At 41.6% G+C, this 23,916-nt stretch overlaps 1 protein-coding gene across 5 annotated transcripts in view; it reads left to right on the top strand.

The window, feature by feature from the left end:
* The window catches only part of ENTREP2 (endosomal transmembrane epsin interactor 2), a 388,263-nt gene that overhangs the window by 347,314 nt on the left and 17,033 nt on the right, over window positions 1-23,916 (top strand). For all 5 annotated transcript variants that reach the window (XM_073303686.1, XM_073303684.1, XM_073303683.1 and 2 more), the window contains 2 exons: window positions 14,104-14,264; window positions 18,384-18,519. In XM_073303686.1, coding sequence (XP_073159787.1) covers window positions 14,104-14,264; window positions 18,384-18,519 — 297 coding nt within the window. The remainder of the gene's footprint in view (window positions 1-14,103; window positions 14,265-18,383; window positions 18,520-23,916) is intronic.

The following is a 23,916-nucleotide window of genomic DNA, read 5'->3' as shown; positions in this document are numbered from 1 at the left end:
CAGGAAAGCAATGTTTCATTATGACTGAACCAGTGTGTTGATTTGACTGATTAGCAGTTTTCCATTATTGTTATGGAAAGACAGTTATCTGTTCATTAAGGTGTCTTAATGTCACCAGTTAGGGTTGGTTATAAGATCAATTTCAAACCCTTCCCTCAATTAGGGCAGAGTAAAATTGCCAGCTGAAAACTGAAGCCGTTACCTTTAGGATTAGAGTGTCCTCCATCGATGTCAGGTAATTCCATTAAATAGTTATGAATTTGAAGTTAGTTAAAAATTAGTCCCTTTGCAGATTTGAAAATAGTTTTGGTTACTTCAAAATAGAAAGGTTTATACATTTAAGCCCAGATCTTGCAAACACCTAATTCATGCAGAACTATACTCACTTGAGCAGCCCCATTAACTTCACTTAAATAATTTACTTGTACATGCATAAGTGTTTGCAGGAACAAGGCCCTTAATATTTGTAAAAATTTGTAAATATGTAAACTGCACAGAAATACCTGTGCATAATGGGGCTTGCGGGTTTGTTTTTTTTTGTTTTTATTATGAGTATCTCTTGTTCTCTTCTGTGGAGTTTCTTTAGCAGGGATTGAGTCTGTCCCTTGTATATAGACTCTTGTACCGAAAGTAGTATTTGACTCCTGTAATATGTCTTGGGAAGAAATGCTTATTTGTAATTTTTTTCAAAGACTTAATACAAATAAATATTAAATCTTATTCAGTATAACTAACATCTCATATATCCCCATCACAGCTGCTGTCGCAATTATCCTGGCTCAGTGGTTCTCAACCTGCAGGCCACTTGGGGCCCAATTAGCACACAGCTGCCTCCCAGCTGTGTGCTACAAAAAGTTTGCCGCATCTCATTCCTGGTCCCAGCAGGAACAAGGCCGGCTGAGGAGAAGTGTCATGGAGCCCTGCTGGAGCGCCCCTTGCCAGCAGGGCAGGGGAGGAGCTCAGCTAGCCGTTAGCTGCTTCCTCCCTCTCCGTGCTGCACGGACACATAGAGTTGCCAGAAGTCTGGTTTTCGACTGGAAAGCCTGGTCGAAAAGGCAACCTGACAGCGTCCATCAGATCTACTGACCGGATGCCAAAAGTTTAGTTGCCACAGGCAGGGGGATGCGCAGGGTCATCAACCACACAAGGCGTGGGCATACTGTGGGGGACATTGCGTCCCCCACGCCATCCCTCTCCTGGTTTTTGCAAGCTCCGAGGCTGCCCTGTAAGTCCCATCTCTGTGGGGAGAGCTGGTGCAGGGTGGAAACTTATCCTATAGGTGGCTTCCCAACTACTGTCCCCCACCCCAGGGATCAACCTGGCCCCTGACTGTCTGGGAGCAGGCATGGAGGGACATGTGCCCAACTGGGCAGCTACAGCAGGCAGGGTGGGGGGGAGTCCTCACACACACACCCCATGCAATCTCTGCTGCAGGGCCCTAATGCCATCCTCAGCAGTGACCCTCTCTGGCCGGGACAGTGCCCCAGTGTTGAGCCCCACGTAGGGCTGAGTGCATGCTCCTGGTACCCCCTGCACTGAGTGGGGCCCTGAGCAGCCCCCTCGAGCCCAGCTGCATCACCTCTATAGTCACTACCACCAGACAGAGGTCAGTGTCCACTCACTCACACACAGAGACAGCAACTGGGCAGCCTCCAGTTTCTAGTCTAGTACCCTATCCATTACAGGGCTCTGTCCTCGCCTCAGACGAGGTGAGAGGCACCCAGGGCACAGAGCTGCTGTGTGCCACACGCCATGTACACTGCCCCCTGCATTACAGAACAGCAGCTCAGATGAAGACACACTGCTGACGCTGCAGCTGTTTGTGGGCCCAGCTCAGGCAAGGCTTAAAGTGTGCAGAGTCACAAGGGGTCACAGTCCTGGCAAAAAAGAATTAAAAATGGAGTCGGGTCACTGAGGGGTGCCCTGAGAGTGCTGCCCTCCAAGTGCATGAACATTTATTTCATCTGGGATTATCATAGACCTCTCCCCCAACATACACACATGCTTTTTCCAGTCTACTTTAAGCACTGAGCTCAGGGATTCACAATTATCTTGCAGGGATCAACAGCCCAGGACAATCCCAGCTATTGTACAGAAACCGGTTTATTCAACCCCCCCCCCAAGTATTATATATCATGGGTACTGTCTGTCTCCCATAACTCTCACACACTGGTGCGCGCTCTCTCTCTCTCTCTCACTCACACACACACACACACACACTTCCTGTCCATTTCACACAACTTTCACCTATATACACTCGCTCATTCTCATACACATGCACACCCACTCAGCCACATCTGTATAGTCCAATGTGTTAACAGAAAAAACCCTTTATTTCAATAAATGGCTTGGGCTAGTTTTTAAATGACTTTCAGTGATGTTAAGTGTTGTACAGGTATTATATACAGTATGGATGCAGCCCATACAACACATAGAGAGCTGTATATGCTGGCCATAATGGTAAATAGGTTGAGAACCACTGTGGCCTGGCGCATGTGTAATTGATCAAAGTCCTGCTTTTCAAAAATAAGTGCTGAAAATTAGGGTCCTAAATCCATATCCATAAATTTGTGCCGATCCATTGGGAGGCACTGTGGTGTAATGGATAGGGTACTAGACTAGAAACCAGAGATGAGGGGTTTGGGGTGCAGGAGGGGGCTCTGGACTGAGGCAGGGAGTTAGGGTGTGGGAGTGGGTCAGGGGTGGGGGTGCAGGTTCCGGGGTGGGGTCAGGAATGAGGGGGTCAGAGTGCAGGAGGGGGCTCTGGACTGGGGTGCAGGGGGTGTGAGGGCTCTGGCTTAGGGTGCAGATTCTGGGGTGGGGCTGGGGCTGAGGGGTTTCGGTGAAGGAGGGTGCTCTGTGGCTGAGGGGTTCGGATGGCAGGAGGGGGATCAGAGCTGGGGTGGGGGTTGGGGCACAGTGGGAGATGAGGCCTCTGGCTGGGGGTTTGGGCTCTTGGCTGGCGATGGGGGGCTTGGGTTGCAGGAGGGTGCTTCTGGCTGGGACCAAGGGGTTTGGAGGGTGGAAGGGAGATCAGGGCTGGGTTCGGGGTGCGGGAGGAGGTTCAGGCTCCAGGTGACGCTTACCTCAGGCAGCTCGCAGAAGCAGAGACATGTCTCTCCACACATGTCTCCCTCTCCCACATGGAGGCTTGTCCAGGCAGCTCTGCGTACCGCCCCATCTGCAGTCGCCGCCTCTGCAGCTCCTGTTGTCTGTAGTTCCCAGCCAATGGGAGCTGCAGAGCCAGCGCTTGGGGAGGGGGCAGCATGCAGAGCCCCCTGGCTGCCCCTACACGTAGAAGCTGAAGGTGGGACATGCCGCTGCTTCCAGGAGCCATGGCAGGCAGGGAGCCTGCCTTAACCCTGCTGCGCTACCAACCAGACTTTTAATGGCCCAGTCAGCAGTGCTGACTGGAGCCACCAGGGTCCCTTTGCAAGCAGGCGTTCTGGTCAAAAACCGGACACCTGCAACCCTAACCCTTTGCCTTGTCTGTTTAGATTGCAAGTTTTTTGGGCCAGGGACTATGACCGAATTTTTCAAGATCATATTTAGTCACTTAAGTGTGGGTTTTCAAGAGTGCAAAAATGAATTGGGAGCTTTTGAAAATACCACCTTTGGGTATTTAAACATGGATTTAAGAGTGTAACATTAGAGTCCCATTCTTGAAAATTTTGGTCTGTCTCTTACTGTGTGTTTTGTGTATAGCGCAATGGACCCTGATCCCACTTGTGACCTCCGTGCTACAATAATATAAATAGTAATAATCTTTATGTACCTTCTGACTTCAGAAAATGCTGAGCACTCAGCAGTACCTATTGACCAGTGGGAGTGGTGCCTGAATATGGATTTAGGGTCCAGGATTTAGGATTTGATGGTCCTATTTTAGGAAATTTGGGGCCAGATGTCAGATTACACATCTGGCAATTCACATTCATTGACTATTTTGCACACACATAGTTACTTAGTTTATAAACTCCTTATAGTATGGGCCGTCCTTGAGGGTTTGGAAAGTGCCTAACACATAGTGAGCACTCCCATAAATTAACAAGAAATAATAATAATTTCACGTGCTAGTTAATAATGCACATTTTTGTGCCACAGTATTGTTCAGCCCTAATTTTCAAAGTGAGGGCCTATAATTTTGGTAGATTCAGCTTTACTTCTGATGTGGATGATCACTTTTCTTATTATTGGCTTGTCAGTATTCCACTCAAGAGGAAAGAATTAAGTATGACAGTATGCTGCTTCTGCCCAAAATGCAGAAACATCTGTTGTAGTTATGAGTGCATGGCTCGTGGCCAAAATGAGGACAGAAATTCATTGTGATTAGCTATGGCATCATTAGCAGATGTCACCAGTTGGGGAATTAGATAAACTAACATTGTAAGTGCTCCCTTTCACCAGCAGGACAGATTTTCTAAAAGTGCAGATGTGTTCAAAGTCTGTTTGCCATGAAGGATGAGAAATCTACACTGCCAATGTCCAAGCATTAGAAACCAGCGAAGACCTTTGCAAATTTACAACCCGTGGCAATAGGCATTATGTTGTCATTTTCCAGTGCAGAGCATGACTCTTTGTGGAATTAATGGATACTTTTTACATTTAATATTCAGTCCTCTAGGACTACAGGGACAATGTTCAGAAAATAACAATAAGGCTGCAAAACTCATTTTCCTTTCAAGTTTATTTCTTATTGTCAATCCTAATCTCCTTATTCTTCCATCAGTTTCTTTCCAAAATTGGTCATTGCAGTGGTAGTGTGGGGGAAGGTGGTACTTACATTTGGCGGACTTTGAGTGGATTCAAAGAAAAACAGTTCGGCTTCAAATTACATTACAACAATGACAATTTTTGGAGTAAAAGCTGACACAGGAGCAGAAGTTTCATATTCATCAATTCAATAAATTACCAGAACAGAGGCTAAAGCTGTGAATGTTTTACTGTTAAAACAAACATTTCTCTGTTCCTCAGGTGTTTTGATTTCTTTTGTTTTATCTTTTACATAGAATCATAGAATATTAGGGTTGGAAGAGACCTCAGGAGGTCATCTAGTCTAATCCCCTGCTCAAAGCAGGACCAGCACCAACTAAATCATCCCAGCCAAGGCTTTGTCAAGCCAGGCCTTAAAAATCTCTAAGGATGGAAATTCCACCATCTCTCTAGGTAACCCATTCCAGTGCTTCACCTCCTAGTGAAATAGTGTTTCCTAATATCCAACCTAAACCTCCCCCACTGCAACTTGAGACCATTACTCCTTGTTCTGTCATATGCCACCACTGAGAACAGCCTAGCTCGATCCTCTTTGGAACCCCCCTTCAGGTAGTTGAAGGCTGCTATCAAATCCCCCCTCACTCTTCTCTTCTGCAGACTAAACAAGCCCAGTTCCCTCAAAGTCATGTGCCCCAACCCCCTAATCATTTTTGTTGCCCTCCACTGAACTCTCTCCAATTTGTCCACACCCCTTCTGTAGTGGGGGGGACCAAAACTGGACACAATACTCCAGGCTTGGCCTCACCAGTGTCGAATAGAGGGGAATAATCACTTCCCTAGATCTGCTGGCAATGCTTCTACTAATGCAGCCCAATATGCCACGAAGGCACACTGCTGACTCATATCCAGCTTCTCGTCCACTGTAATCCCCAGGTCCTTTTCTGCAGAACTGCTGCTTAGCCAGTTGGTCCCCAGCCTGTAGCAGTGCATGGGATTCCTCCTTCCAAAATGCAGGACTCTGCACTTGTCCTTATTGAACCTCATCAGATTTCTTTTGGCCCAATCCTCCAATTTGTCTAGGTCACTCTAGACCTACCCTCCATCGTATCATCTCTCCCCCCAGTTTAGTGTCATCTGAGAACTTGCTGAGGGTGAAATTAATCCCATCATCCAGATCACTGATAAAGATGTTGAACAAAACCGGCCAAAGGACCGACCACTGGGGGACTCCGCTTGATACCGGCTGCCAACTAGATATCGAGCCGTTGATCGTTACCCGTTGAGCCTGACAATCTCGCCAGCTTTCTATCCACCTTGTAGTCCATTCATCCAATCCATACTTTTTTAACTTGCTGGCAAGAATACTGTGGGAGACCATATCAAAAGCTTTGCTAAAGTCAAGATATATCACATCCACATATTCTATGTCTATACCATGTCTACATAGTCTAGAAATGGTAGCCAGGCATGAAAGAAACATGTCTCACATCATCTGTAAACATTTCCATTATCAGACTATACTGTACCCAGCCAGTTTATTAGGATATGCTGTCTCACTCCTCTTCCAAAATTCTGCATTAGTACACCATGCTGTTAGATGGTGTGAGCACAATTATGTGATAGGACACGTCTTTTTTTCTGTGAACTCTGAGATCCATTATGAGGTTGCAAATACTTGACAAATATTCCTGTGCTTTGAGACATTCCATCAAATAGTCATAAAGGTACCTTTCATTCCGCACACACTCCTACTGTTTAGATTCTCTTTAAATGAGAGGGTGTGAGATACCATTGAACTAGCAAAATATACTGATTTTCTTTTACTGTTAGATAGCTGGAAAAGGGAGCTATTTTACCCCAAATAAAGGACCAATGATCTCAGAGAATTTCTTTATCTAGAACCTTTTCCCATTTCTTCCTGTAATTACATTTGCCATCCATTTCAAGTATAATAAGTTCACTATGTAGTTTTGAAATTGATTTTGGATCTGCTAGAGTTCATTGTCATTTCTAGAACCTGCCATTTCTTGGGAGGTTTGACATATATCTTAACTGTATTTAATTAAGTATTGGTATCTTAGTTATAGTAAAAGTTCCTTGTAATGTCTCTGGGTCTATCATTTTTCCCCTTTAATTAGCTACCCTACTCTTTGCAGGCTCACTTTTTCCCATTTTTTAAGAAGTGGAATCAATGTCTCCTGGAGGGAAGTTCAGATTGTATCTATTTGGTTGTTAGAGGGGAAGAGGCTGGGCTGTTTTTCACTTCTGCTTTGCCCCGAAGTTTTCAGGGAAATCACTAAATGGGAGGTTTTGGAAATGAAAATGTTGACCCAAATGTGATAGCAAGTATTTTCTGCTCTGTGTTCTCCAATATTTATTGCTATACCCATCATACCACGCTATCAAGGCCCAGCGTTCTGGTGCCCAATAATACCTCCTTAGGTTTGTATCACTAGCCCTCTTTGAAATACTGACCTATATATTTTTTAAATGAGTGCTCTTGTTACTCCAAATAAAATGTAAAATGGGGAAGATTCTCTTCTAATAATTTTGTAGGGATTTCTATTCCAAGTGTTTAAAAAAAGAAGATAATCTTGGAGAGAAGGCTTATCCAATTTTATGTATCTTTTTCAAATCTTTTCAACAGAGATGCATAATGTGTATTATATATTTTTCCCAGATGAGAGGTAATATTGGCCTCAAGCTGTCTTGGGGAGTTTTCTGTCCAATGAAATCTAATACTTTGGATTAGGCATAAATTGGGTGAGATTTTCAAAAACATCTAATTGAGTTAGAAGCACAATTCCTGTGGACATTGAAACTTCTGTGAGTTTCATGTCTTTCATAATATGAAGCACACGGGTAAAGGGGATAAACAAACATCACCAAGGGATTGCCCACATGCGAAACATCTTGGTTCTCTGGGCTGCCTGCATTTATTACTAAGGTATTGTATTTTCTTCTCTTTTATTGTGTAAAAGTTTTGATCACTATTACAAATAAGAGCAGTGACAGAAGCAGCCATATCATGTTTCTCTCGAGACCAATAAATTCAGAGTATGTGCCATTAACATTGACTTCAGCGATAAGATTGTGTAAGATTTTAACCATGCTTGCTGAAAATGGAGCTGATTGCAGTTTGTCTTTGTCTACAACTGTTCATCTTTATCCATGGCTGATACCTGCTCTCAGCATTGGTTCAAACCTCAAAAGGGTTTCTTAGGAAGCTGCTTCAGGGTTTCTGAAATGGTACTGAATGCAGCTTGCCCTGTCTGCACTTGCCACTAAACTGCTGAGTACTGGTTCAGCTACTGTCTGTCACAATAACCAGGCAATCTGTGCTTTGGACCCCTGTTAGTCCCTCTCGAGTGCACCTCTCAGAGGCCTGGCTTCCTGTACCTCTTTCTGGGTGGAACCATGCAGTCCAAACATTCATAGACGGGATCTCTGGAGTGTAGCCCCCATTGTTACCAGCTGTGTTAACTGCATTTGATGCCAGTGAGCTCTTTTACTCTGGGAGCATGTGATGTTGGCTGATTAAAGTGACTCAAACAAGGCTTCTTGAAAACAAAGTATTATTTATTCATTCACCCAAAAGCCTTATGCACTCAGAGTCATGAAGAGAGGCAGCTAGCAGGAGAATTCTGGAGGGAATTTAGAGAGGAAGTGTGAGAGGCTTTCCTTCCAGGTTCAGCTCTATGTTTGATTCCAGATGGACAGCAATGGAACAGTGGTTCTGACCCCCCCACCCCGCCTGAAGCCAGAAGGGACTTCTTATGTATGAAGTACAAGTTGGTAGCTGTGCTGGAAGAAAAGATTATTGGATTGGAAGAGGAAGTAGAGATGTTATTGAGAATTAGAGAACCTGAGGCATACCTAGACAGCCAGGTTCAGGAAACATTCGTACCTTAGGTTTATGGAAGAATGAAACTGGCCACCAAGGAACTGGAGAGAGAGGAACACAGAGAGAAGAGGCTTTCTGCATGGCTGGAGAGAGACTACAATAGGTAGGCTGTGGCCAACAGAGAGAAGAAGACCAGGAGGAATTCCAAATAATTATTTATTATTTATAATTATTTTAATAATATATTCCAATATTTATTTATATGTTATTTGGAATAATTTTTATTTATAATTACATATAATTAAAAATATATTATAAGTAATAGAAGAAGGGGAATAGTGATGAATTGTACAAAATTGATAAGAGAAGCAAAGGGACACACTTTTGCTGACCATAAAGCAGAGGTGGGCAAACTATGGCCCGCGGGACCCTCCTGCATGGCCCCTGAGCTCCTGGCCCGGGAGGCTAGCCCCCAGCCCCTCCCCAACTGTTCCCCCTTCCCGTTAGCCTCAGCTCAATGCTCTGGGTGGCAGGGCTGTGATCTCTTGCCGGGCAGCGCAGCTGCAGAGCCATGGCCTGACCCAATGCTCTGTGCTGTGTGGTGGCGTGGGTGGCTCCAGCCAGGTGGCGCGGCTGCCTGTCCTGGTGCTCTGGGCGGCATGGCTGTAGTGCTCCAGGCAGTGCGGTAAGAGGGCAGGGAGCAGCGGTTGGATAGAGGGCAGGGGAGGTTGGGGTGGTGGTCAGGAGGTGGAGGTGTGGATAGGGGTCGGGGCAGTCAGAGGGCAGGGAACAGGGGGGTTGAATGGGGGCAGGGGTTCCGGGGAGGAAGTCAGGAAGGAGGGGGGGGTTGGATGCGGCAGCGGGGGGCTGGGGTTCCAAGGGCAGTCAGGGAGAAGGTGGGGTTGGATGGGGCAGTGGTCCTGGGGGGGGCTATCAGGGGATAGGGAACGGGGGGATTCAATGGGGCAGGAGTCCTGGGGGCTGTCAGGGGGTGAGAAGTGGCGGGGGGGGTCAGATAGGGGGCAGGGGCCGGGCCATGCCTGGCTGTTTGGAGAGGCACACCCTCCCCTAACCGGCCGTCCATACAATTTCGGAAACCCTCAGGCCAAAAAGTTTGCCCATCCCTGCCATAAAGAGTTTCCTTAAGGACAACAAGAAGGCGGCTTTTAAAATTGCATAAGAAACAAAGATAATCCTAACAATTGTTTTGGTCCATTACTAGATGGAAATGGTAGAATTATCAATAATAATGCAGACAAGACAGATGTTTTCAGTAAATATTTTTTGTTCCCTATTTGGAAAAAAGCCATCTCATGTAGTCATTTCAGATTATGATAATGATGACATGCTTTCCATTCCATTAGTAACTCATGAGGATGTTAAATAGCAGCTACTACGGTTAGACATAGTAAAATCAGCAGTTCCAGAGAACTTGTATCCAAGAGTTTTAAAAGAGCTAACTTAAGAGCTCGCTAGACCATTAATGTTTGTCTTCAATAAGTCTGGAATGCTGGGAAAGTTCCAGAAGACTGGAAGAAAGCTAAGGTTGTGCCAATGTTTAAAAACGGTAGATGGGATGACCCAGCTAATTTATAGGCCTGTCAGGCTGACATCAATCCAGGGCAAGATAAATGAGCAGCTGATACGGACATGATTAATAAAGAATTAATGACAATCATTAAATAATAAATATAAATAATAATACATTAAATAATAATATGACAATAAAATGGGTTTATGGAAAATAGATTCATAGATCCGGTCAAACTAACTTGATATCTTCTTTTGATGAGATTGATTGCTAAAGGAAATAAGGTTGATGTAATATGCTTAAATTTCTGTAAGGCGTTTGTAATTAAAGAAGGATGTTGATAAATTGTAGCTGTTTCATAGAAGAGCCATGAGAATGATTGAAGAATTGGAAATTATGCCTTATAGTGGTAAACTCGAGGAGCTCAATCTATTTAGTTTAACAAAGAGAAGGTTAAGGGGTGAATTGATCAGTCTATAAGTATCTAAATGAGAAACAAATATTTGATAATGGGATAATAAGATTTGATAAACAAATATTTGATAACGAGCAGAAAAAAGTACAAACAAGATCCAATGGCTGCAGGTTAAAACTAGACAAATTCAGACTGGAAATAAGGAGTAAGTTTTCAAGTCAGGGTAATTAACCATTGGAACAACTTACCAAGGGTTATGGTGGACTTTCAGTCACTGGTAGTTTTAAAATCAAGATTGGATTTTGGTTTAAAGATATTCTCTAGTTGAAAGGGAATTATTTTGGTGGAGTTCTGTGGTCTGTGTTATACAGGAGGTCAGACTAGATGATCACAATGGTCCTTTTGGCCTTGGAATCTATAAATCTATGAATAAGAGCAAACATATAAAACAACAGGGCTAGACGTATATTTCCCCTTACCTACATCTTAATCTTTTCTTGCAAGCTCCTCTCAGCCCAGTTCACCGCATGTCTGTATGAGAGAGACAGATTGTCCTGCTGCAATGTGCTCCCTGTGACACAGTCTCCCTGTACATCTGTCAGAGACTCCACCTAGGCGACTACTGACACCCCACTCAACCCCCCACTTCCTGCCTAGGCTAGCATCTTTAAGATTTTAATATACCTTTTGTTCCTAGGTTCAACCTGGGAAGAGCTTTGCCAGCCTAGTGTGCGTCGGGCCAGAGGTAGTACGTAGCTATGAGTTTGCTCCTACTGTTCTAGTAGCATCAGTAGAACACACTGACTGAAAGAAGTAGATTGACTGCTGGTAGCAGAATCTGGAGCATGGGAGGCTAATTACTTAGTAGATATCCTGGAAAGTATAACTTGACAGCTAATTAGTAAGCATCTAATTGTTAATTTCCCACAAACAAAGGAAACCTGGCTCCCTGACCCTCCACTGTATTACATCATTGAGACTGTGACCTTTAAGTCATCTTATACATAGAGTGTTTCATGGAACAATGATTACTTTAAGCTTCTAAACACAAGGAGCCAGATTAATTGCTGGTGTAATGTAAAATCAGATTTACGTCTGAGATGAGTTCTTCCCAGAAAGGTACAACCCCTGCCAAGCTAAAAATGAAACCCATTTGCTAGGTCTTCTAAACATAAACATTTTTGTTTTCCTGTTATATGGCTGCTTCTTTAATCTGTGTCAGTGGAACTTTTGTAAAAATCATAACAATGCAATGAGACAACAGTACAAATAGATATATTCACTTGTTTCAGTAAAAAAGCAGAAGTGTGCCTTCAGAAAATTTTCTTAGCTCAGTTGTTCCAAAAGGTGAGCTAAAGACCCAATCATCCACCAGTCCTACAAAAATAATATGACAGCAGAGACTCAACAGAAGGTGAAAGAATGCCTCTCTGTGTTGTGATTGGCTATTGGTGTGCTTCTCCCCATGCAGAGCATATAAAACAGGGTCACAAAGGCCAAGTTTCATTTGATCTTCAGAACAGTCATTTAAACCTGCTAACAGGCTCATTAGGCTATTGTTTTTCTATATCACTGAGTGTGCTTTTTGATCCTATTGCTGTGTTAGAGCCTGATCAGCTTCAGGCCCTTGATTTGTACTTCTCAGTCATTGTTACTGTTTAGAGTTTGGTACAGTTGTATTTTTTGTTTTTAGTAGGGCTGTCGATTAATGGCAGTTAATTCATGTGATTAATTAAAAAAATTAATTGCGATTTAAAAAAATTAATTGCGATTAATCACAGTTTTAATCGCACTGTTAAAATAGAATGCTAGTTAAAATTTATTAAATATTTTCGATGTTTTTCTACATTTTCATATATATTGTATTCTGTGTTGTAATTGAAATCAGTGTATATTATTTTTATTACAAATATTTGCACTGTAAAAATGATAAAAGAAATAGTATTTTTCAATTAATCTCATACAAGTACTGTAGTGCAATCTTTTTGTCGTGAAAGTGCAACTTACAAATGTCGATTTTTTTTGTTAAATAACTGCTCTCAAAAACAAAACCACTTAAAACCTCATAGCCTACAGGTCCATTCAGTCCTATTTTTTGTTCAGCCAATTGCGTAGACAAACAAGTTTTGTTTACATTTACAGGAGATAATGCTGCCCTCTTCTTATTTACAATGTCACCAGAAAGTGAGAACAGGTATTTTCATAAACAACGAGGAGTCCTTGTGGCACCTTAGAGACTGACACATTTTTGGGGGCATAAGTTTTCGTGGGCTAAAACCCACTTCATCGGATGCATGGAGTGAAACATACAGTAAACTGTATATATATCACAGCACATGAAAATATGGGAGTCCCCTTACCAAGTGGGGGGGTCAGTGCTAACGAGGCCCTCCCACTTGGTAAGGCAACTCCTATCTGGGAGGAGGGATAGATCAGTGGTTTGAGCATTGGCCTGCTAAACCCAGGGTTGTGAGTTCAATCCTTGAGGAGGCCATTTAGGGATCTGGGGCAAAAATTGGGGATTGGTCCTGCTTTGAGCAGGGGGTTGGACTAGATGATCTCCTGAGGTCCCTTCCAACCCTAATATTCTATGATTCTATGACTTGTATTAGGTGAATTGAAAAATACTATTTCTTTTATTTTTTACAGTGCAAATACTTGTAATAAAAATAAATATAAAGTGAGCACTGTACACTTTGTATTCTGTGTTGTAATTGAAATCAATATATTGGAAAATGTAGAACGCATCCAAAAATATTTCAATAAATGGTATTCTATTATTACCAGTGTGATTAATCATGATTACTATTTTTAATTGCTTGACAGCCCTAGTTTTTAGGTGTGGGAATGTGTGGGCATAGGGGAGCGTCCTTTTTCTTTTCTTTTTATTCACAGGATTACAGTATTTTAAAACTGTATACCATATTAAAACATAACAATTTCTATACCACACCAACTATAAAAATATATTAATATTGAGATCATTTATTTTATAAAAACAAATACAAATTAGGTTGAATTCTCATGTAATGAAACATGGGTTTGTGGGATACTTGTCATTTCTTATTTCTTTTTTAAAAATACATATTTAGCATGTAGCACCTGACTTTTAATATGATGCATTCCAAATTGGCAGTGAGAATGTGCAAATAGTTATTTTAATAGGTATAACCAAGTGTTCATTATTTCTTAACAGGTTATACCATTTAATGCTTTAACAAATTACTTTATAAGATAAACTCCTGTTTTCTGCCACACTATTCAATCTGAAATGTCTGTGTTCTCCATCCTGGTGGTAGAATATTGTATTTCCCCCAAACTTTATGAAGATTTTTGGTGTCCTCTAAGAGTTTAATGAAATCTTGTTTTACTTCTACCAATTTCCTCATCCTCCTTTTGGGCCAGGTTCTACCGCCCTCACTCATACTGCGTAGTACTCTAGTAGTACTCTATTCCCTGAAGCAGACCAATTGATTGCAGTAATGCTACTTGTGAAATAAGGTACAACCCAATGAGAATAAGGATGGCAGAATCTGTCTTCTTATTTTTGTTATTTCCACCATTACCATCTGAAGAAACCTTACCTTTTTTATTTATTTTCAGTTTCTGCCACAGAGGTCACATTCCACCAACCCGGACTGTATGACTCCCCATGGAACTATTCTGCATCAGACCCTGGACTTCGATGAATTCATACCTCCAATACCACCACCACCCTACTACCCACCTGAATATACCTGCGCACCTGTAATGGAAGCACAGAGGTAATTCTTTGTCCCTGAACATTAATATCATTCCTTCATAGCTTTGGGCCACAAATTGACACTACTTCAGGGAAAAATGAATTAAACAATACAGACAGCCCCATAGTGTCAATCCTTTATAGTGGATGTCTTTTCCAAAAATATGAACTGTAGTTTCATGCATGTTTCACAAAGTCTCTTAGAACAACATTTTAAAACTAGTGCTGTCAATTAATCGCAGTTAACTCATGTGATTAACTCAAAAAAATTAGTTGCAATTAAAAAAATTAATTGCACTGTTAAACAACAGAATACCAATTGAAATTTATTAAATATTCACCCAGCAATATCGTCAATCTGTCCAGCTACATACTCAGCCTGGCAGAAGAGTCTGTCCTATCTCAGGGACTCTCTTTCTGCCCCGCCACTCCCACAAACATGATACAGTTCTGCGGTGATCTGGAAGCCTACTTTTGCCGTCTCCGACCCCAAGAATACTTTTAAGATAACACTGAACAGCACACTGATACACAGATACCCTCTCACCAACAGCACAAGAAGAAGAACTCCACATGGACTCCTCTTGAGGGTCAAAATGACAGTCTGGACCTATACATAGGAGGCTTCCGCTGATGTGCACAGGCAGAAATTGTGGAAGAACAACATTGCTTGCTTCATAACCTAAGTCGTGCAGAATGCAATGCCATCCCCAGCCTCAGAAACAACCCTGACATTATAATCAAAGAGGCTGATAAAGGAGGTGCTGTTGTCATCATGAACAGGTCTGACTACCAAAAGGAGGCTGCCAGACAACTCTCCAATACCAAATTCTACAGGCCACTTTCCTCAGATACCACTGAGGAATACACTAAGAAACTGCATCATCTACTCAGGACACTCCCTGTACTAACACAGGAACAAATCAACATACCCTTAGAGCTATTCTATCTACTACCCAAGATCCACAAACCCAGAAATCCTGGACGCCCCATCATCTCGGGCATTGGCACTGTCACTGAAGGACTGTCCGATATGTGGACTCTCTACTCAGACCCTACACCACCAGCACTCCCAGCTATCTCTGTGACACCACTCATTTCCTGAGAAAACTGCAATGCATTCATGATCTTCCAGAAAACACCATCCTAGCCACCATGGATGTAGAGGCTCTCTACACAAACATCCCACACACAAATGGAATACAAGCTGTCAGGAACAGTATCCCTGATGATGCCACAGCACAACTGGTTGCTGAACTCTGTGACTTTGTCCTCACGCACAGTTATTTCAAATTTGGTGACAATATATACCTCCAGACCAGTGGCACCACTGTGGGCACCTGCATGGCCCCACAATATGCCAACATTTTTATGGCTGACCTGGAACAACGCTTCCTCAGCTCTCGTCCACTCACGCCCCTTCTCTACCTACGCTACATTGATAACATCTTCATCATCTGGGACCCATGGGAAGGAAACCCTGGAAGAATTCCACCACAATTTCAGTAGCTTCCACCCCAGCGTCAACCTCAGCCTGGACCAATCTACATGGGAGGTCCACTTCCTAGACAAGTGATGGTCATGTTAACACCACTCTATACCGAAAACCCACCGACCACTATGCCTACTTTCATGTCACCAGCTTCCATCCTGTACACACCACACGATCCATTGTCTACAGCCAAGCGCTGAGGTACAACCACATTTGTTCCAACCCCTCAGACAGAGACCAACACCTACAAGATCTTCACCAAGCATTCTCAAAACTACGATACCCACACGAGGAAATAAGGAAACAGAGCAGCACAGCCAGATGTGTATCCAGAAGCCTCCTGCTGCAAGACAAGCCTCAGAAGGAAACCAACAGAACTCTACTGGCCATCACATACAGTCTTCAGCTAAAACCTCTCCAACGCATCATCACTGATCTACAACCCATCCTAGACAACGATCCCTCACTTTCACAGGACTTGGGAGGCAGGCCAGTCCTCGCCCACAGACAATCCGCCAATCAGAAGCATATTCTCACCAGCAACTACACATCCCACCATAGTAACTCTAACTCAGGAACCAATCCATGCAACAAACCTCGATGCCAACTCTGCCCACATATCTACACCAGCAACACCATCACAAGACCTAACCAGATCAGCCACACCATCACCAGTTCATTCACTTGCACGTCCACCAATGTAATACGCCATCATGTGCCGGCAATGCCCCTCTCCTATGTCCATCGGCCAAACTGGACAGTCCCTACGTAAAAGGATAAATGGACACAAATCAGATATTAGGAATGGCAATATACAAAAACCTGTAGGGAACACTTCAACCTCCCTGGACACAAAAAAGCAGATTTAAAGGTAGCCATCCTGCAGCAAAAAAATTTCAGGACCAGACTTCAAAGAGAAACTGCTGAGCTTCATTTCATTTGCAAATTTGACACCATCAGCTGAGAATTAAACAAAGACTGTGAATGGCTCGCCAGCTACAAAAGCAGTTTCTCCTCCCTTGGTGTTCACACCTCAGCTGCTAGGAGAGGGCCTCATCCTCCCTGATTGAACTAACCTCGTTATCCCTAGCCTGATTCTTGCTTGCATATTTATACCTGCCTCTGGAAATTTCCACTACATGCGTCCGACGAAGTGGGTATTCACCCACAAAAGCTTATGCTCCAATATTTCTGTTAGTCTATGAGGTGCCACAGGACTCTTTGCCACTTTTAAAAGAAATAGTATTTTTCAGTTCACCTCACACAAGTACTGTAGTGCAATCTCTTTATTGTGAAAGTGTAACTTACAAACGTAGATTTTTTTGTTACATAACTGCACTCAAAGCAAAACAGTGTAAAACTTTAGACCCTACAAGTGCACTCAGTCCTACTTCTTGTTCAGCCAATTGCTAAGACAAACAAGTTTATTTACATTTATAGAAGATGCTGTTGCCTGCTTCTTATTTAAAATGTCACCTGAAAGTGAGAACAGGCATTCACATGGCACTTTTGTAGTCAGCGTTGCAAGGTATTTATGTGCCAGAGATGCTAATTGTTCATATGCCCCTTTATGCTTTGGCCACCATTCCAGATGACATGCTTTCCTGCTAATGATGTTTGTGAAAAAAATAATGCGTTAATTAAATCTGTGACTTATCTGCTTGCAGGAGAATTGTATGTCTCCTGTTCTGTTTTACCTGCATTTCATGTTATAGCAATCTCGGATGATGACCCAGCACATGTTTGTTGTAAGAACACTTTCACAGCAGATTTAACAAAACACAAAGAAGGTACCAATGTGAGATTTCTAAAAATAGCTACAGCACTCGACCTAAGGTTTAAGAATCTGTGAGGGATGAGGTGTTTAGCATGCTTTCAGCAGTCTTAAAAGAGCAACACTCCTATGTGGAAACTACAGAACCCAAACCAAAAAAGAAAAATCAACCTTCTGCTCGTGGCATCTGACTCAGATGATGAAAATGAACATGAATCGGTCCACTTTGCTTTGGATCATTATTAACCAGAAACCGTCATCAGCATGGACGCCTGTCTTTGGAATGGTGGTGGAAGCATGAAGGGACATATGAATCTTTAGCGCATCTGGCATGTAAATATCTTGCGATATTGTGATAAATTTTTTAATCGCTTGACAGCCCTGTTTAAAACATTGATTTGTTTATAATAGTGCTAGTGTATAAAAAAAGACCACGATGGAGAAGTGGATGAATTCAGACAAGACAGGGATAACAATATTTGAACATAAAACAAGGATTCAGATTTACTATTAATTTTACCATAATTGTTAGCATTATACACAGAAGTTAAAAGTGAAAGTTAATCTTTGAGGAAATTGCCTTTAAGTTAATGTACATTGCTATAGAGTACTGTATGTGCAAGACATTAATGCCTATAGAATACATTGGTAAAAATGGCCAGTATCCAAAAATGAAATACAATTTTTAAACTATCCTTTGAATTTAGGCTTCATTTCACTTGTCTGATGAATCTCTTCAATGGACTGCTTTGTGATGGGTTCAGTCACAAATTCAGAAACATGCATCTGCTAACTACATCAGTGTGGAAGATGACAGTTTTCCAGGTAAATCCAGTTCAGTGAAATGATAAGTCAACATTTATTTTCTTTAACAGAGGTCTCCATTTGGACTTTCCTCGTTCCTCCTTCAGTGCTTTATATGAAGTCACCATTAACAGCCCAGGAATGCTATATCCAATGGAGCTACCCCCTCCTTATGAAGCAGTGATTGGACAGACCCCTGCTAGTCAGGTAAGGAAAGATCAAAGGAAATAGGGATGAATTTTCTTTGGCCATTCTCTTACTTACTAAAGAATTTAGGAGGTAAAAGTACCTGAAGGACACAGTGATAAACGTGTTTGAATTGTGAGCACTTTTGCATTCTTTAAACTGATAATTTCTGGTCCAGTGTCTTTAAATTAAATGGGTGTTTTCCTTTCCCAGTCATAGCTTGTGACCTTCACCTATAAGTCTGCTTCCTCCTAAATTCTGGGTGCATGCTTGGATAAATGTTTATATAAGACATGGCATTTCAGTTGAGGTCATTCATTTTAAAATATCACAAAAATAACCACAGAACATTGGAACATCACTGAAGAAATCCTAGGAGAGATTTGAGCCATTGAAGCAAGGAACCTTTTTTTTAGGTGTCGATGGAGAATGACATTCTGAAGTGAGACTGGGCTGCTTGGGCCCTTTTGGTAAGAAGAATCCTCAAGTAGGAAGCAGTTTTCATTTATTCAAAGTAGTCTACTGCCTACAACAGGGAGATTGCCTTACTTTTCTTTAATGTACTGTGCATAGGTAGGAGATTAGATTTGCTAACCAAGAAGGTAATTTTGTTTGGTACAAAATGTGATGATTCCATCTGTGTGTGTCTTAGAAATACAGCTCATGTGACATATAATTTTAACATGTCCTGTGGTCTGAGCTTAGATTAATACAAATTTCTATATAAAATTCCATTAAGTACCATATTTGAGTTAGGAGAAATTCCTGCAAAAACTATATATTAACTTAGATCAATTTAAAAAAAGTGCTTTGCAGTTGGAATTGGATCTCAAATTATCTTCTGGAAATGAGCTGGCATAGATTTTCTTATAATGACTTGCCCAAGTCTTGACAGAAAGGCTTACACCCAGTGTCAAAATTTACTCTCTGCCAGTTCTAACATATAGCCTTCCAGGAACAGAAACCAAGCTGGCCCCAAAATACTAGGAACTGACCTGCATCTAGTGATTACATTAAGTGATGAGGAACTACACACAGCTATATAGTGAACTATAAGAAATAGGGACATGTTTCTGTAATAAAGCAATGAGCAGAATCTACATTTGTTTGTAATTTTGCTGTTGCTCATACTTTTTGATGCTGTTACTTGCAGTAATGGCTGATATATTGTATCAATAACAATGTTCTGTAAGCCCCTTAACTCCATTATGAGCTTCAACAAAAGGTCCAGTATATCTCATTTATATTTTTCAGTTGTATTTTCTGCCTTTATTCCATACCATACGACTCAAAATCCATTTAGACAATCAGTTACAGAATTATGGTGCACATGGGGGACACAGTTAATGCCAAATTAAGCAGTGATATGTGAGGGGTGCTTGGTGATCACGCTGATTAACTGCCACCCTATATAACAGTCTCAATTTCTGTTTTTACTTGCTTCTGGGATCTTTGATTTTCTTCAAATTTCAGTAGAAACTCAAGGAAGTCTGAGGAATTTAACATCCAACTGCTGCTTGTCAGGGTTGAGGTGAACATTTGCAGAGTTATGTGCATATAGCTGGTTAACATTGCATCTATCTATACTATGTGTTACTAGAGTGCTGCACATTCACTCAGACTATACAAGAAATAACTTGTGGTTGCTCTGCCCCAGGGAAAGCAACATATTAAGAAACATTAGATTAAAATATAAATACATGACTCACCTCCACAGAGGGAAAATTGCTGACAATTTAAAAAGTGTCCAAAGAAAGCAGCAATGGTGGATGCTCAAGGGATGTGCAGATAGGCTTAAATGAGACACATCAGACATTCCAACCTTCTTAACTCACAAAGCAGCTTCTGCTAAGTCTTTGTTTTTCTCGCTTAGTCTACTTATACCTGGTAGAAGGTAGCAACAGGCCAAATATTGTTTGCCTCTGATCTGTGTAAACTCGAAACTTGTCTCTCTAGCCAACAGAAGTTGGTCCAATCAAAGGTATTACTTACCCCCTTGTCTCTTTGATTTATTCTTCAGTCATAGAAATGAGTCAATGAAAATTGCTTCTGAACAGCAAAATTTGAGAATCCCAGTTAGCTCGTTTCTCAAATGTTATTTACTGAAATTCTGCCCTGTTTTCTTTACAGCATTAATTGTAAAGGAATCTGAAAGCCTTAGGGTTTTTTGCAATGTTTTTATATTTGTCTTATCTCTACCTTTAAAAAAAAGGCAAAAGCAATTAAAATCATATCTGGTTTAAAAAAAATTTCAAATGAGAATTTGTATGCGAGAAGGTTATATAAATGGCTATTTATTTATTTATATTTAAATACAAAAATATGTCTGTCCACCGTTCTGCATGCTCTGACTATTAGTCAGGATCACAATTTACACAGAAACAGCCACCCCAGCAGCACGTGGCACTCACAGACAACAAAAATAATTAACTTAACAAGCTAGTAACATAGAGCAGCAAAATCATCCTCTACCCCATTATGTCAGGCCTCCCCAAAAGAACCCCCTAAGCAGATGCATTGTCCATAAATCTCTGACAGTTGAGTCAGTGTCAATGCACCACCCATTTATCTCTGGGCTTCTGGGTACCAGTGTTGGTTCCGATCTCAAGTGAAAATGGGTGGTGGATTTTTAATTATTATGTGATAATGATTATAAAGCTCTTATTGGGTGTTAATCCACATCACCCCACTGTATGTCTGGCAGGAAAGCTCTAAGAGTAGATTGGCAAGAGGCGTGGAAGGTGAGGAGTGAAGTGCATTGGCAGTGGTAGAGTTTGCAGAACAACTTGTGTTCTTGACACTTTCATTAACATCAAAGGCCCAAACCTACATTCACTGTGGACCAGAAGTCCCAAGGAATTTAAAAACTGAAGAACACAGCCTTAAAATCAGTGACAAATTTAGATCTGCAAGGAATATAGAATGGAGCCTCAAATTCTTACATACATGCTACACACTCTCATATAATATGCATCAGGTTGCAGCATGGTCTGAATTGAATTGACTGGATTTATAAACTCCTCAAAGGCAGACTTTCCAATGGAAATAATGGCAGAGCTTTAGCTACAGAAGTGCTGCTGGGAGCCATTAAGCAATAATAGTTCTTAAGCCTCTTACTGAGCTTCAGGCATATTGTTTTTTGTTTGTTTTTATGGAGCTTAAGGTCTTCAGCATGTTATCAAATTAGACGCGGCTATTTCCTGGATAGGTACAGAAAACGTCAGTGCTAGTAGCAGTGGTTGCTTCTAAATACAATTTGCAGCTGTCATCCATTCTGCAACTTGTTGCTTTTCACGATGCTTTTCCAGGGGTGATATCTGCTAGGGTTTGGCGAAAGACAAGAATAGAAAGACCCAGTCTCTGGATGAATTATTCCAGTGAATGTCTTATAAGCTTTACTAATTAGTAGGCTGTGCAGGGTTGCAGAAAGCATGGTTTAGCTTAGGGCTTAAATTCTCATATAGTATTTCCAAGTAAAATGGAGTCTGAATGTTGAAAAAAATGCTCAATGAGAGAGAGAAAATCTGAGAACTGTAAGTGATTTTTAACTCTCTCTCTCTATAGCTAGGCTTCCTCAAGTGATTAAAAACTTTCCATGCATCTTCCACTTCTTTGGATGCCACTGAGCAGCTGAAGCCTCAGGCAGTCGATATTTTTATGTAGAGATTAAAGATATTGCCATCCTTTCTCTATACAAAGAAGATGCTCATGGTACTCTGGTGGTATTAAGAGAAGGGATGTTGTAAAGTGGAAAAATGCCCTATCTATTCCTCAATATGATTTCCAGTCTGCCAGCAAAGTACCGCCACTAGGAAGGCCAAATATTACATTTAAAGAAAGCTATATGCCAATGTAAAGAGTCTGCACATTACAGCCAGAAGCCCAGAGGTTAAGCTGAGAGGTCTTGTCTTTTCATTTATAACAGGAAACTTTTCTTACCAATTTTCAGTGGAAGAGCCCTACGTTTCCAAGCATACAATCTTATTCACTCAGCCCCATTTCTCAGGAATGTGCTAAAGGAGCTCTTGGTCCATGTGGTGCTTCTAAGGCTGAGAAAGCAAGTGACTCACTTTGAAGTTGATCTTGTACACCAGAATAAACTCTAAAGGGTTGAGAAAGAATGATGTAATCTTCACCCTTACCCTGGAGAAAGAGTGTTACCTCCAAATTCTCCCTGCATAATCCACTCCCTGGAGGAGGCAGTAGTGTCTCGGTGTTAGCAACTGAGCTAACATTTCACCTTCTTGCCATTACTGAAAAATTCAAGTGTTCTCAGTATGTTCCATACAGACTAAATGCCACAATGTACAAGATTCGCCTGGCATTACTGGAGGTGAGCATTGGTAGGAAATATCTTACGTCTGATTCAGCAGGCAAGAAGTTAGTTAGCCTGATCTACACTGGAAAATTAAGTTGGCTTAACTACATCACTCAGGGGTGTGAAAAGTCTTCACCCCTGAGTGGTGTAGATAAGCAAACCTAACCTCTGATGTAGACAGTGCTAGATTACTGGAAGAATTCTTCCGTTGAGCTAGATACCACCTCTTGGCAAGGTGGATTAACTACGCTGATGAACCCTCCTGTCAGCAGAGATGGTGTCTACACTGAAGAGCTACAGTGGCACAGGTGTGCAGCTAACATTGCAAAGTTAAATGTGGCCGTACAGGAGCAGATGTGATGTGTTCTGCTAAAGATGACATAACATCTCATGCTATACTGACCTTGTCTTAGGATATAGTTTGGTACTCATGTTTTATTTATAATTACCATTTATTCTTTTCCAATAACAGGTTCCCAAAGAACTGCTAAAAATCTGATGGAGGGGTTAAAAACAAGGTTAGGGGCCTGGTCTAAAGCCCATTTGCTTCAGTAGTGTTTGAATCAAGTTCTTAAAGATTTTAAAAATTCTTCCCCTTTAGCATGCTCTCTTTGAGCACTGCTCCCTCTTAGTGATTTTGCGGAGAAATCTCCAACAGGAATTCACATGAATACGGAGTTATGAATGTTGTATCTAATTTTAATCAAGTTGATAGCTTTTTAATGCTAACTGTTTTCCCTTAATGAGTAATAAATCAGGCATTTATCTGTATTTTGTTTTGCAAACTCTCCTCGCTCATACACCCATCTCTGTTTTTTTCAGAAAAAACTATTTTATCATTCCTTATGAGACTTTGTGATTTACAGAAACCCATCAGCTGACTTTTATCATCTATATTTAAAGTGAAATTTGTAACTGCATTTCAATGAGAAAAATACATTAAGATTTTTTAAAATGATGGGGAAAAGGCTTTGAAGAACTTTTCAAAACCACAAACTGTGCTGCATCAGTGAATAATTGGGGGTGGGGGGTAAATCATCCTTGAATTTCCTTTTGGCAGAAGGAACCATTTGCTAATAATAATCCACCCTTGCAAATTG

The sequence above is a fragment of the Lepidochelys kempii genome, chromosome 10 (assembly GCF_965140285.1).
Source record: "Lepidochelys kempii isolate rLepKem1 chromosome 10, rLepKem1.hap1, whole genome shotgun sequence".
Lineage (NCBI taxonomy): Eukaryota > Metazoa > Chordata > Testudines > Cheloniidae > Lepidochelys > Lepidochelys kempii.
This window is presented reverse-complemented; position numbering and strand designations above follow the sequence as displayed.